The sequence below is a fragment of the Lissotriton helveticus genome, chromosome 9 (genome assembly GCF_964261635.1).
Source record: "Lissotriton helveticus chromosome 9, aLisHel1.1, whole genome shotgun sequence".
Taxonomy (NCBI): domain Eukaryota; kingdom Metazoa; phylum Chordata; class Amphibia; order Caudata; family Salamandridae; genus Lissotriton; species Lissotriton helveticus.
In genome coordinates this window covers 375,095,687-375,111,698 of record NC_136070.1, presented here as the reverse complement: position 1 = coordinate 375,111,698, position 16,012 = coordinate 375,095,687, and the positions used below count along the sequence as shown (strand labels likewise).

General features: G+C 49.4%; 1 protein-coding gene across 1 annotated transcript in view; it reads left to right on the top strand.

Annotated features, from left to right (window-relative positions):
* The window catches only part of ATG2B (autophagy related 2B), a 1,105,913-nt gene that overhangs the window by 215,885 nt on the left and 874,016 nt on the right, over window positions 1-16,012 (top strand). Inside the window, exon 12 of the mRNA XM_078660122.1 lies at window positions 2,348-2,498. Within this exon, the coding sequence (XP_078516248.1) occupies window positions 2,348-2,498 (151 nt within the window). The remainder of the gene's footprint in view (window positions 1-2,347; window positions 2,499-16,012) is intronic.

Sequence of the window (16,012 nt, the reverse complement as noted above, 5' to 3'; positions counted from 1 at the left end):
GAAGAGCAATGTCCACCGATGATGGACGGTTCAGAAGTGATGACGGTGACCTTGGACCTGCAGCTGTGAGGACCAGGCGATGCTGTGGAAGACCAGGAGCCGTGCACAAGCTGTCCCACGTGGGAAGTCGGGAACCAGGGGGTCATATCCGGCACTAGCACCAACAAGTCTTGGTAGCTGCAACAGGTGTAGAAAGCGAAGACGGAGCAACGTTGGTACCAGCAAGGTTAATGGGGCTCACCACAACCGGGGGTGTGAGTGCAGGCCCGAGCAAGCAGGGAAGCCCACTGGAGCAGAAGAAGACCCTCAAGAGGACCGACAGGCCAGTGGCAGAGGAGTCGCAAGAAGACCTCGAGCAGCTCACTATGAAGGAAGGCCCACGGTGCAGAGAGATGCTGTGAGGATGCTGTACTTGACAGGAAGAGATGCTGGAGCCTAGAGTTTCTTATAGCCCGAAGATGTCTGGCGTGCAGAGCCAAACAAGCCTTGGCAACGAAAAGTCAATGCGGTGCACAGGGGTTTGGTCTCAGCAGTTCAGATGAGGGATACTGGCCTCAAACTTGGTGAGAAGACAGTGCAGGGCTTGAGGGAGTTGTAGAATCACCACCTGTGTTGCTGAGCTTTTTTTAAAAGTCTGTGAAACGTCAGGAGCAGCATACCGGTCAGCTTTGTTGCGGTGCCTGCAGATGCAGGGGAGTGACTCCTTCACTCCAAGGGAGATTACTTTGGGTGTCCTTGATGCCCACAGGTCTGGTAAAGATCCTGGAGGAAGCACAGACACAGACGACAATGAAAACTTGCAGAACAGCGAGACCAGGAGCAGCAGGATTCTTCCTTGATGCAGTCTCGGTTCCAGGCAAAGTCCAAGTGTCCAAACAATCAAAGAGTTACGTGGTTTCAGGCTTTAGTCTTGTTCCACGATGATGAATCTGAAGAGCCATCCACTGGTAAGCCCTTAAGTACCTTAGGGAAATGGCTGGAACGACTAAGGGTAACTTTTAGAGTAGGGGCTGGACAGAGGGGTGGATACTCCCATGTCCTTTGTCCAGTTTCATACCAGAGCGGGAGTCAATGGTTCCCTGAACTGGCTCAAACTGGAGTATGCAAGAAGGGCATCAAATGTGCCCTTCAAAGCAGTCTGGTGGCGCTGGTAAGCGCCCCCACCTCACCCCAGCCCAATAAACTAAGTCCTGTCTATATAGTTTGACATCTCGTAATGACTGATGTTCACTATATGTATTAAAATGGCAGACCGTACTTACAAAGCCTGGAGAATCGACTCAAGGGTTTGTAGGGATGTCCTGCTCATGCAGGGGCACCCTCACACTTATAAGCATGCTCCCTGCCTTCAGCACTGAAAGACCTGCCAGAGGGGTGACTTATAGGTTTTAAGTGTAGTGACCTCCGATATATGGAAACTTATATCTGCTGTGAGAGCTGCTTGCACCAACTCACACAGGCTGCAATGGAAGGCCTGTAGTCAGAGTTTGAGTTGTCTCTCATGGGTGGCACAATACATGCTGCAGCCCATGGGAGACCCCGGTGTACCTATGCCCTGGGTACCTTAGTACTATATACTAGGGACTTACAAGGGTGCACCAGTAGCCAATTGTGGATGTACAACAGTACTTACCATGGTCAATTTAGACAGGAAGCAGAGTGAGTGGGGTCCTGATTAGCAGGATCCCAATCAGACTAGTCAAAAAACATACTGACACCACAAAAAAGTGGGAGTAACAATGAAAGCAGATCCCACTTTTCTACACCCACCCATGCCTCCTCGGTCTGTGGGCATATTTATAGAGCTAGGGTTACTCCCTTTTCAGGGCCCTAGTTTGGACACACACTAGTGAGTTCGCTTCATGGCTCTGCGCTTCTTACATGGAAAATCATGAAAAGTAACTAATGTCTGCATGCCTGGGTGTTGCCTATAAAGGTGAACGCAACGTCACATATGGTGCCAACAAAGCCACGCGGAACCAAATAGTGCCACCAGACGTCACGCAGGGGTACTGAGTATGCAAGCATTTTCAGATCCAGTTTGACACCTGGGAAATTCAAATGTAAAGGTAAGGAATCTGCAGATAGATATTGACTCTACCAGATGCGTTACCAAAGGTAAGTAACTTGTTTGTTAGCTTCAAGGTAATTTTGCAGGTTGTTATCACTCTTATTGCATGTATTACGTAACTACTTTTCTGTTAAGTAAGGCCATATGTACATATGTATGTGCATATATATTTATATAAAAAATGTATAAGGCTTCGAACACGTGTGTAATGAATTTGTGATTTGTGTGAACTTTCTTTTAATTTTATTTTTCCTTCACTACATTTCTCTTCTACAGGTTTATGGGCGCTGATATCAAATTATCACATGAACAAAGACAAAAGTCGAGCTCTCGGTGCTTCAGTACAGATCTAGCCATTGGACAAATGGAACTATTGGAATGCCTGTTTCCCACTGAATCACATTCCATTCCTCCTCAGTACACAGAGGTAAAAGGAGATGAAAGCCTCTTAACATGCAGTCTATGTATTTTGTTATCAAAGTAATTTGAGGGTGCTGGTTTCATGAACTAGTCGTAGGAAACCAAACTTGTTTATAATCTTATGATAGGTTTGACTAGGTTTTACCTTTGCCAGATTCATAGTTTTGTTATAGGGAACCTGTTCAGGTTTCATTAGGCAGCCTTACCTTAAATAAACAGTTTCTAGAATCTTGACCTTATTTTATTTTTGTAGAGACCAAGGTCAGTCTATCCATGTATGATATTTAAACCTTAAATTTCATAAAATCGTGAATTGTTAGCTTGTACAATGTAATGAAATGTATACACCCATGTTAAGATTTAAAATATATGCACATACTTGGAACATACAGTTATTATTCAGCCATATTGTTTACAGTGTTTATTGTTCATGGATTTTAGTGGTATTTTCTCGGTGTTTTCCAAACCTATTGAATCCATTGCTTATCAGTATTTATTCAGCTGCCTTACTCCCAAAATAAACACAAAAAGTATTTCCAGTATTGACAAAATGTGTTTTTTACCCAGTGATTGTTATAAAGCACATGTTTAATTTAAAGGTGAAGTAATGCAGGGTATGTTGTGTCTTCCCATTACCGGTCTGTCCAATTAGGCTCCAAGTGTCCCCATGGCAAATGTCAGTCAATCAAAAGGATTTATAAAGTGCAGCTAATCCCCCAATTGGGTATCCTGGTGCTTGTAGGCCCCAGAGGCTATTCGAACAGCCATGCCTTGAGGGCCATTCAGAATTAGGAAAGTGAGGTGATGATCCAGTTGTGCATGAGGAAACTGTTCCAGGTCTTTTCTGGGATATGGTAGAAGGAGCGTCCTCCACTTCTGCTTCTGTAGATGCGGGATTTATGGGCAAGTGAAAGGGAGGCAGAGCGTAGTCTTCTCGATGATTGGTGGAAGTTCAGGCTGTGTTTTTTTTTAAATATTTGTGAGTTCTATTGCATAAAAAGAAATTAAAGCCGCCAAGGCCAGTACCTGCGTTTGCTCACGCTATACATAGTTTGTGCAATCACAAGTAGTTCCACTGAAACATTTCAACAGTGTTCATAGATGCCGTGCCAGATATATGGCCATAGCTCAGCATGCACTTGTCTGCAATAACAACAAGAATACACCCCAACTTGTCCCCCTCCCCCTCCATCCAGTCCTTCTAACTTCATATAACAGCGTCCGAAGACACCATGGTGCCCCAGGCCTGATACATAACATCATTTATCAACATCAACATAATCATTTCTTGGGTAAGGTTGACAATGACAGTCCTTCATCAGAATGCATGCTTGCTATTGTAATTATCTCTAGGAGGTGGGTTTGGAATTACAACATATTTTTTATTGGGAACCAGTTCGTGCCACTGCAGCATCTAAGTCTTGTGCTTTAAGGGTTTCCAGCATAACATCCCACTCCAGTCCTATCGGGGTTTTACGTATTCCCCTGGTCTCGTCCCGTCTGATGGCCGCACTTTCTGCGCTACCCCACCTAGTCAGCTCACTATGCCACGCGTGTACAGAAGGTGACTTCTTGGATTTCCACCACATGGTGATAGTCCTTATTGCCAATGCTAGATTTGGGGGTCTCTAGTTGGCACGAGTAGGTACTTGTGACAAATAGGGACCCTCTCCTCTAGTCAGGGTAAGGGGATTACACTCCTAAAATAACCCCTGGTCACCCCCTTGGAAGCGTGGCACGAGCAGTCAAGGCTTATTTCAGAGGCGTTGTAAGTTAAGCAGTTGTGACCACATACAGTAACCCAGTGACAACACTACAAATGGATACCACACAGGTTTTATATAAGAAAATAAGTAGACTTTATATAGAGTTACCACAAGACCATAAAAGACAAAAATACAAACTATGATTACTTTAAGATGGTGGATTTAAGCTTAGTTTAGTTCAGTTCTTAGATGCGACACTCTGCATCAATGTACCTTAAGTTGCGTTTCGCTTCCACGACAAGCAATGTCGCAGCGATGGGAAAGGCGGCAAAGTTCAGATACAAAGAAATAAATACGGGAAGATCTTCTAGATGCGGCACGCTTCTGGGGGATGTGAGAAGTTCTCGGTTCGATGCGTGGACTGCAGCGACGACACCCTTGCGATGCGACGACAACAGCTCCAGTGGCGACACTCTTCTCCCACGATGCGTGAAGCTTCCGCTCAATGCGACAACTACAGCGGCGACATCCAAGATGTGATGGCAGCAGCTCCGACTGTGGCGCGCTTCTCAGGGATGCGAGGTGCTCTTGGCCGATGCGGTGCAATGCGACAGTTTCAGCAGCGACACCCTCCTTTGGAGTTGCGATGGCAGGCACAGCGACGGCGACACGCTCCGACCTCGTTGCGAGATTATTCTCCTGATGCAGTGCAGTGCGACAACTAAAGCGGTTACACCCTCCTTCGGAGTTGCGATGGCAGCAGCAGCGACAGCAACACGCTTCCTCTTCGTTGCGGCACGCTTCTCTCCGATGCGGTGCAGTGCGACATTTCCAGCGGCGACACCCTCCTTCGGAGTTGCGACGGCAGGCACAGCGACGGTGACACGCTCCGACCTCGTTGCGAGATTCTTCTCCTGATGCAGTGATGTGTGACAACTACAGTGGCAACACCCTCGTTCGTAGTTGCGACGGCAGCAGCAGTGACGGCGACACGCTTCCTCTTCGTTGTGGCATGCTTCTCTCCGATGCGGTGCAGTGCGACAGTTCCAGCGGCGACACCCTCCTTCGGAGTTGTGACGGCAGGCACAGCAACACGCTTCTTCTCGTTGAGTCGTGCTTCCAGCTCCTCGCGACACGCAGTTCCTCAGAAGGCCCAAAACAGCAGCAGGCACTTCCAAAAGAACTCTGGGGAGCTGGGGGTGAAGTCTGTTGTCTCTGAGACTTCAGCAGGAGGCAAGCTCTTTTCCAAGCCCTAGGAGATCCTTCCCAACTTGAAAGCAAAGTACACAAAGTTCCTTTCTCCTTCCTTTGGCAGTAAGGCAACCACTGCAGGCCAATCGCCCAAGCAGCACTTCCGCTTGGGAATAGTCTCTCCTCAGTTTCTTCAGGTTCCTCTCCTCAGTAAAGGGGAGAGGGGCCTTTGCCCAGTCCAAACCAGTTCTGAAGCACTCTGTTTACCAGACTTCTCCTTTCCTTTCACAGTGCAGGGCAGGCACATCAAATGCCCCACAGGAGGTGGAACCAGCATTGTGGGAGGCAAGTACAGTCCTGGAGCACTTTGTTTACAGGACTCCTTCTCTTCTTTCAGTGTGCAGGGCAGAGACATCAGCTGCTCCCCAGGTGATGGAGCCAGCATTGTGGAAGGCAGGCACAGCCCTATTCAAGGTTGAGGTGCAACTCCTCCCTCCCATCTAGATGCAGATCTCTCTATTCACCACTGGGTGACTCAGCCTGTCTCCTGGAATTCCCCAGCCCTGTCACTCACAAAACCAGACATAGGAATACACAACCTAGTAGAGGCAGGTTTGAATGGTTAAACATGCAAATACCTACTTTCTAAAAGTGGTATTTGCAAACACAGAATATTAAAATAAACTTCACTAAACGATGTATTTTACTATTCTGAGTTCAGGCATACTAAACTCGGATTTCTACCATGTTCTCTGAGACAGTTAGGATTATAAACTGTAATAACTCTGATAGCCCATTCTGGCCTATGAGGAACAGGTAGCCTTGCAATGGTGAAAAACGAATATGGCTGTAATTCACTATTAGGACATGCCACACACATTAGGGCTTGTCCTACCTTATACTTACAATGCACCCTGCCCTTGGGCCTACCATAGGGGTGACTGATATGAAGAAAATCACAATCATCTTGTAGTACCACGTACTAGAACAGTCACTTGGGGTGACAGACGCTTTCTGGTTGCCGCCCCAAAACTTTGGAATTCCCTACCCTCAGACGAGTCCATCCCTGCTAATATTCCGTAAACAACTCAAGACGTGGTTGTTTGACCAATAGTTAGGAAGCTTCCGTTGGTTCTCCTGGATATTGACCTATGCCCTTAGCCAGCGCCGAGACGCCTTCGGGTATTCGCCGCGCTTAAAAAATGACAATAAATAAATAAATTAGGGACTGGGAAGTGGGGGCACTTGCCCAGTCAGCATGACCGTACCAGACTGCACGCAGGTTCTTCAAAAGGCAGACCTTAGACACATTTTACAAGGCTGCTTCTGTGGGTGGCACAACCAGTGCTGAAAGCCCACCAACAGCATTTGGATTTACATGCCCTGGGCACACTCAGTGCACTAGACTAGGGTCTGACAAGTAAACCAAATAGCCAAACATGGAACCACTGATTAATACATCAATTTACAATAGGGAGCACTTGCACTGTGGCACAGTGCCCAAAGCATCTAACACCAGCAAAAATACAAGAGGCAACAGCAAAAATGGAAGGGAGACCCACGCCAATGGTGCCAGGTCTAACAGCCAAGATGAGTGATAAGTTCACAAGCCTATATTGCACCTTGTGTTTAGTGAAGGACTTGTGGAGGCCCAGGATACATGCTTCTAGGGTATCGGGTATGTCCCTTTGTGTAGCTGCCTGTGTATATTGCCTGACCAAGTCCCAAAATTCGCGTATGAGTTGGCAAGTCCACACCATATGGACTAACTCTGCTACCTCCCAGTGACATCTAGGGCAGCAGTGTTGTGTTTGCGGGAACATTCTGTCCGATCTATGAGGGGTGAGATATGCCCTATGTAATATCATAGTTTGAATATATCTGAATTTTGCGTTCCTCTGTATTTTCCTGGGGTTTCCAGAATTCTCACCCACTCCTTCTCTTCCAGGGCTTGCCCTATGCCATCTGACCATGCGTTGCGTTGAGTAGTAAGGGCTATCCCCGCATGGTCACGGATCCCGACGTAGAGCCATTTAATTAAGTGTCTGCCCCGTCACATATAATAAGGTGCCTTTACCAGTGCATGCGTAGAGGGTTCCTGTTGATGTGTAGCCCAGTGTGCCTTTACATATTGTACTAGCGCTGCATGTAATATATACAAGTGATCTGGCGCCCCTGTCTCTCTAAAAAAGTTACAGTGATCCATTAGCTGTCGTTCATGGAACAAGTCCACTATCGTGTTAACCCCTGCCTCAAGCCAGGGAGCGAGAGTGTGCGTCGTTATACATCCAGTCACCAACGTTATGCCCAACAGCGGGATGTTGCCAGCATAAGCAGGGTGAGGACCTGTATATTGGAGTGCCGCCTTCCAGCACTGCACCGCCGTGTATAGCAGAGGGGGAAGATGCCGGGGGAGTTTGCAGCGTGGCAACAATAGTGTATGCAAAACTCCTCTTGCAATATCGCGCTCGGTGTAACCTATTTCCTGTAAATTACACCCGGCCGTCCAAAAGGACAACCGCTGCAATTGGCAAGCAAGTAGTATGCTCTGAGTTCTGGTACTCATAACCCTCCTTCGTCCGTACCACTGTAGTTTTTTTAGGCTTATCCTCCTGCCAGGCCCCCAGATAAGGTCAATGAGCATGGTGTTTAGTAATTTTAAAGTGGACTGTGGGAGCAACACTGGGAGGATCGTAAAATAGTAGAGTAGGCGCGGGAGGACCACCATTTTGGCAATGGCCAATCTTCCCATTACCGATAGCGGTAATGTGGTCCAGAAGGCAATACTAGAGCGCAGGGCTCTAATTGCGTGGTGTAGGTTACCGTCTAACATATCGGCGGGTGTCTGGTATACTTGGATACCCAAATACTTAAATGTTTGCGGGGCCACCTGTATAGTTGTAGGCCCGAACAGGATGTTCGTGGGCATGGCCTGCTCCTGAAAGAAAAAGGCATGCGACTTCGATGAGTTAATGGCCAGGCCTGATATGCGTTCAAATGCAGCAAATATCCCAGGTAGAGGGGCTAAATCCGACTCAAGGTCCTTAATATATAGAATAATGTTGTCTGCATAGGCAGAGAAGAGATGTGTGTTGGGCCCGATCGGGATGCCCACCGCTTGGGCGTCTGTGCGCAGTTTTAGTGCCAAGGGTTCCAGTGCCAATACAAACAGAAGCAGTGAGAGTGGGCATCCTTGTCTCGTCCCCCTGAATATAGAATAGCTGATATATGTCCCCAGTGCGAACTCGGGCAGTAGGGGCAGCATATTAGAGCCGGAGCCACTTAAGAAAATCATCCGGCAGCCCAAATCTTGCTAGTGCCTTGAACATGTACTCCCAATTGACCCTATCAAACGCCTGGCGTAGGTCTAGTGATATGCAGTCTCCTGGCATTCAGTGACATGCTCCGATCCGGCAGAAAGCCGGTTTGATCAATAAGGATCAACTTATTCAGGAGAGGCAGGAGCCTATTTGCCAGTACCTTCCTAAGAATTTTATATTCTGTGGCTAATAACGATAATGGGCGGTAGCCTGCCATATCGGTGGGGTCCCGTCCCGGTTTCGGAAGAGAGACCACCAGCGCCTGTGCCGTAGTAAGTAGCAGTGTCCCCTCCGCCAGTGCCGTGTTATATAGGGTTTCCATTGTGGCAGTAGAGAGTCTATGTATATGTCATAAAATTCTGCAGGTAACCCGTCTAGTCCAGGGGATATATTACGGGGAAGCCCTTTAATAGCCATCTTAATTTCTGATTTTGTAATGGGGCCTGATAGGTCTTTCAGGGCTGCTGCGGTCGGTTGTGGGAATGGTAGTGCATGGAGAAAGTAGTTGATTCCCATGTCCCCACTCTCTGTAGGTCTGCCATACAACGCAGCGAAGTATTAGCAGAAGGACGCATTAATGTCATTTTGGATATGCGCCCTGTCACCTGTCATGGTAGTAATTTCGTTGATCACAACTGTCGGGGGATCATCACGCAGCAATTTGGCTAGCAGTGCCCCTGATTTGTTTGCCTCGGAGTGGCATCTCTGTGTGTAGTGTTGGTCGTCTATGACACGTAGGGATTCTAACAATTCCGCGTGTTTAATGCGGGCTTCCTGGAGTGTCGCCTGTTTCTCTCTATCATGTGCGGCCTCCTGTTCAAACCCGTCCATCTGTCGTTCTATTTCCATAAGGGCCTTGTGTACCTCCTGCCTAGCTCCCACTGTCACGCTTCTGGCCCTCCCACGTATGACCGCCTTAAAAGCGTCCCATTCAATTAAGCCATTAGAAGCTGAGTTACTATTTTGGGCAAAATACTGTGTGATAGTGTCAGCTATAGCAGTACGGACTACTGCGTCCTCCAGCAACTGTGGTCTGAGCCTCCACGTAGGGACCGGAGTGGGTATCTTACCCCATGTGACAGTTATCTCTAATGGGTTATGATCGGAGAAGGTTTTTGCTAAATACGTACCATGTGTGACCTGCATAGCAATCATATTTGAGCTGTAGATTCTATCTATCCTAGTTTGTAGCATATGGACCGGGGAGTAAAACGAATATTCCCTATGTGTTGGGTGGCGCAGTCTCCACACATCGCACAATGCCCAGCCCTCCGCCCAGTTACAGAGTGCCTTCGCCTGCCTAATTATGCCTGCACCATTCAAAGGGGGGTGGGATCTGTCTAGAGCAACATCCATGATTGTGTTACAATCCACGCCGATAATCCAGGGGTGCATCTCCCATCCAGTCAGTGCTAGGTTCAAGGTGGTTAGGAAGCCCTCCTGCTCTGTATTCGGCGCATATGTGCTGCCCAATACAACTTGTTGACCATCCAGGGACCCCCTCAGGAGGACATATCGTCCCTGTTTGTCCACTCGCTGTTCCAGGGCTGTAAAGGGCACACCATGTCTGATCCATACTGTGACCCCACGGACATACTCAGAGTAATTAGTAGAGAAAACCTGCCCCCTCCATTTTTTGCGGAGCCTCACTGTCTCCTGCTCTAACAGATGAGTTTCTTGCAAATATACTATGTGTGCTTTACGCCTTTGCAATTGGGCATGTATTATATGGCGTTTCTGTATCAAACCCATACCTCTCTCATTCCATGTGATTATGTTATATTGGCTGAGTGTATGCATTGGAGTCGTAAAGAGATCCTGTGGTCAGGTCGTGTCTTATATGTGTGAGTAGTGGGCCACGTCATAATAAACCAGTAAATAGGACTTTACCCCTCCCCCAAAAACCCAATTCTCGGTCCGGTCAAAAAACTATACCGGACCATGTAGCCAAACATGGCAAACAAAACTATTCCCAGTACAACAACAGCATTTGCAGTTCGGGGGACATCGCTAACGCCGCACACGGGGTGCAAGTCGCACTCCAGTGCTCCGTGAGGCCTAGTCCGAGCCAGAGCTTGGGCTCAAATAAACATGTATGCACACATCGCTGCAATATAATTCAATAAAAAGGATATTGTGCCAAAGGTAGAAGCAAGTCATTATATTAGAGTGTCCTCATGGCTGTCAGCCAAACAATCCACCCGCCGTCTGCGGAGTCACGGTGGGAAACAGGGCTACACTTCCTTTGGAGTCTAACCTGTGCAGTTCATCCTCTGAAGAGACTGAGTCCTCGAATAATGCAGTCTCTCGAAACGCAGCAGCTGCTAGAAGTGCCTGTTTCTTGTCCTGTTGCTGTTGCTGTGACGTCGGGTTGTTACGTCTAGAGATCTCACGGATCCGCCTATTCCGACTTGTACCGGTGAGGTACGTTCAGCTGGAGCTATGCTGCGTGCCCTGGGAGGCGTCGTCTCCAGCCACTGTGGGGTCTGTCACCTCCAACCATTCTTCAGCGTCTTCCGGGCTCTCGAAAAAGTGCGTTTTGCGTTTATAGATAATTTTCAGGGGGGCCAATGGAGAAGCGCATATTTTAGGTTGAGATCTCTGTTTCCTTTTAACTGCCATGAAGGAGGAGCGTTGCCTCTGTACCATAAGTGTGTAGTCTGGATAGAGCGATATACTGCTATTCTCAAAATGTATCTGCTTCAGTTCTCTCGCTCTTTGCAATAGCATATCACGGTCCCTATAATTTAGTAGGCGAACGATAAGAGGCCTCGGAGGGGCTCCCAGTCTTGGTTGACCTGTAGGTATCCTATGCGCTCGCTCCACGCAGTATTGGGCGGAGAGGCCCTCCGACGTGACATGATCGCGGAACCATTGCTCCATGTAGCGGGCTGAATCTGTCACTTCGCAACGTTCTGGCAGGCCAGTTACACGTACATTATTCTGTCTTGTCCTTCATTCCGTGTCTTAGACTCGGTCCATCAGGGTATTTACTTGTTTCTGGAGCTGCTGTATAAGAGATATGTTCTGGGCCTGCCGTGGAGACAGTTCCGAAAGTGTCATAGTGTGATCCTTCACTTTATCAGCTAATCTGGCATGGTCCGCTTTAAGCAATGTGAAAACAGTCATCAAGGCACCAATTTGCTGTTCGATGTTCTTCCTGGAGTCCCTTACCTCCTGAAGGATAAGATCCAGTTTGTCCATGGGCACTGCCTCTGCAGTGGGTGGTCTGCAACTGGGACGCTTCGCTGGTGTCTGCACGTCCAACCCGTGGTCCACACTGGGTCCAGTGTCCTGTTGTTTTCTTTAACACGGCCCATCACCATTGTCTCAACCCTGTCAGCAGAGTAATGTGCCTCTTCGTCGTGCCCCTGGAGGGTGGAGGGGGGCCACCCCAGCAACAGGCCACCAGCCGCGATCTCACCGAGGAGACGCACTGTCGACCACAGCCGCCCAGACAAGACAAGCAGGCAGCGTCCGCACTGTCACAGGCTGTGGCCCTCCGCAGAAATGGGCACCGTGGGACCAGTCAGCCACCTAGGTATCTCGCACCCGCCACAGTTAATTTCTTGGGGGCTTCCAGCACTCCAGTGCTAGCAATCACAATGACCTTTCCTGCCAGAAATACGGCCCCAGGGCTGCACTCGCCGTTAGTGTTCCTTCATGCACCTCTCCCGATACTGCGCACTGTCCTATGATTGGGTCCGGTCACCGCACAAGGTTGGGGTGCCCAGTACTCCAAGGTGTATTCAGTGTCTCGCCCCCCCCTCCACACCGCCGCAGCAGGGTCAGCCAACTCTCCTCATAGCCTAGGTTCTCTATTTAGTAAGCCCTCCGCCAGCAAAATATCGCAGCAATCACACTGGCCTCTCCCACCTGAAATACGGCCCCAGGGTTGCGCTTACAGTTAGTGTACCGTCGTGCGCCTCTCCCAGCATTGCGCACTGTCCTATGAGCGGGTCCAGTCACAGCACAAGGTCGGCTTCACGACACCAACCACAGGCCACAGCACATCCCCGGGCCTCGCGCAGTTGCTGCCCCGAGGCCCACCTCCAGGACGCGGGTGCGCTCGCCGGCTCACCCCGTTCCTTAGGGTGCGCAGCAATCGGGTCTTTCTCCTCGCGACCCGTCGGCAGTGTCCTCCGGCCCGTCCTCTCGGCAGATCCGCAGTCAGCACCAGCTGTAGGGCGGCACTGCGTGCCCTCGATTCTGGGCTCCTTGCCTTTTCCCCGCCGGCTCACAGGCCCCGGAGGTTGCTAGATACGGGCGGTAGCGGGCCGGGACGCAGGTCCGATCATCCGCGTTGCCCAGCTGTTCCAGGGCACCTCACCAGGAGTCCCACCATGCGTCATGTGAGGGTGGAATGTCAGGATGTTAGAGCCCGGCACGGCGCTCAGTTAAATGGTGGCCGCCATGCTCGGCAGTCAGCCACGCTCCCTTCAGGCTGTGGTTAATGTAGTCAGGTCCTTGGTTGTGTAGAGCCTTGTGTGCGTGGGTCAGTAACTTGAATTGGCATGCCTTCTGGACGGTAGCCAGTGGGGGTTTCCTGAGGTGGTGCGTGATGTGGCTTCGTCGGGGAAGGCCAAGGTTGAGTGTGGCTGTGGCATTGTGTAGGGTCTGAAGTCTCTGTAGAAGGTGTGCAGTAATACCTATGTAGAGGGCATTGCCTTAGTCCAGTCGGCTGGTGATGAGGGCTTGTCTCATGGGTAGGGGTAGTCACTTGAAGATCCTACGTAGAATGTGCAGAGTAAGGAAGCAGGCAGAAGAGACGGCGTTGATCTGTGATTTCACGGTGAGCTTCTTGTCAATGATGATGTCGAGGTTTCTTGCATGGTTGGAGGGAGTTGGTGTGGGTCCTGGGTCTGATGGCCACCAGGAGTTGTTCCATGTTTTGCTGCTGTTGCCTAAGATCAATACTTCCGACTTGTCCGTGTTCAGCTACAGGCAGTTGTTCTTCATCCAGTCAGTGGCGTTTGTGGAAATTAGTTCTGGTGTTGGTGGGGTCTTCTGTGAGTGAGAGGATGACTTGAGTGTCCTCTGCTTAGGATATTATGTTGAGACTGTGGGATCAGACAATGTTGACCAGAGAGGTCATATATGCATTAAAGTGAATGGGGCTAAGGGATGAGCACTGGGGGACACCGTAAGTGATCTCCTTTGGTTCATAGGTGAAAGGTGGGAGGAGGATCCTCTGGGTTCTTACGGTGAGGAAGGAGGTGATCCATCTGATCGTGCCCCCTTGGATGCCTATGTGGTGGTGTTTTTTGATCAGTTTGTCGTGGGAAATGGTGTCGAAGGCTGCAGAGAGGTTGAGGAGGATCAAAGCTGCTGTTTCTCCTCGATCGAGTAGGGTTTGGATGTCATCATTGGCTGCGATCAGGGTGGTTTTGGTGCTGTGATTGCTGCGGAAGCCGGATTGGGAGGCGTCAAGTAGCTTGTTCTGCTCCAGGGGTGTTCTGGTTTGACAGTACCTTTGCTGGGAATGGAAGCAGGAAGATTGGCCGGTTGGTTTTGAGTTCGCTGGGGTCGTTGGAGGGTTTTTTGAGTAGTGGTCTGACTTTGGCGTGTTTCCAGGCATTGGGAAATGTTGCAGTGATGATAGAGGTGTTGAGTAGGAGGCGAGTTTCCGGCTGATCCTTTGATTTCCGAGGTTGAAGACGTGGTGTGGGCTTGGATCTGTGGGAGCTCCGATTTGATTAATTTCATGGTGCATGTCGTGTCATGGGTTGAGAGGATGTTCCAGGTGGTCAGTGTGTGGTTCAGGTCAGTTACTGTGGTGGTTGTATCTGTTGAGGAAGTCCATAGGTGTGGGTTGGGGTTCAAAGTCTCTGCATAGGGTTGTGATCTTGTTGTGGAAGAAGTGGGAAGAGGTTGTCATACAGCTCCTGTTGGTGTGCCATCTCCTCTCTAACTGTTTGCGGTCTCGCTTAGCTGTTCTGAGTTCTTGGGTGTACCAGCTGGCCTTTTAAGAGGATTTGCTCTGGAAGTTGCTCTTGATGGGGACGATGCTGTCTGGGCAATTGGTGATCCAGGCGCTGAAGTTTTTCAGTCCCTGTTTGAGGTTTTCTGTCGGTAGCAGGGTCGGAGGTGTTGAGGGTGTTCGCCCAGCTGGTCTCTGAGATTTTCTTCCACATCCTGTTGGGGGCGTTGATCATCTTGGGGGTGGCGATGCAGGGGCTGCTGATGTGGCCGATGGAGTAATTGGTCAATGTGAGTTTTGTGAGCTGGCTGTATTTGATGCGGTTGCTGGAGTTGAAAATTGGTCCAGCGTGTGTCCTGTGGTGTGTGTAGGGTCATGGACGATCTGGGTCAATCTGAGGCTGCTCATACTGTTGAGTTGTGCTGTGTTTTTGTCATTGAGGTCATTGATGTGGAAATTTAGGTCGCTGAGGAAGATGTAGTCCTTGGAGTCGAAGGCTAGGGGGTTCAATAAAGTCTGCAATGGTGTTGTAGAAGGTGGAGCGCGAGCCTGGGGGTCGGTATGCAAAGGTGCCTCTGATGGCTGTCTTGACCGTTTGGAGCTTGAAGTTGAGATGTTCCACGGGGGTGGTGGTGTGGTTGTTGGTGGTGCCACTTTGTTTGGTCTCTTTTTGGACGATGGTTGTGCCTCCTCCCGGCTTGTTGGTGCTATCCTAGTGAGTGATTTTATTTCTCTCGGGGATCTCTGTGGCAATGTCTGGGGCGAATGTGTGGTGGAGCCAGGTCTCAATAAGGAATACTTTGTCAGGTGGGGATGAGGACCCATAATTCAGTGCAATGCTTGCATAGTGAGCTTGTTTTGAGAAGGATGCATGCGAGTTGGTGTTTTTGTTAAGGTAGTGTCGGTGGTGTGTTTGGGGTAGGGCTGGTCGGTGGACTGGTGTGTGTGCAGTGGCAAGTGAAGTGGCAGTGGGTGCAGGTGAAAGGTCCTACCATGGAGTGTGGGTCGGCACGGTGGCAGTGTTTGATGCGGCATCAAATGTGTAGAACTCGGCAAAGGTGTATCTTCAGGGGCGGTAGGGCCAGGGGTCGTGGCGCTGAGTGTGGTCCAGGCACAGACATGCTTGTCTTTAGCGTGCTTTTGGCACACCCTCTTTCCAGTCTTGCTGTGGCCTACATTTAGTAGGTCCTGGAGTGGGTGGGGCTTCTGTTGGCATGAAGAATAGTGAGTGTGAAAACCCAGTTGGGTCGACTTAAACTGTGTCACTTTAAATCAGTTTTGACTTTATCACAGACATGACATTGTATTCTGGGACTTGGTATTTTGCTGTTAACATTGTAACTATGGGCTCAGAAACTCCAGCAGTAAAGTGCAGTTGGATTAT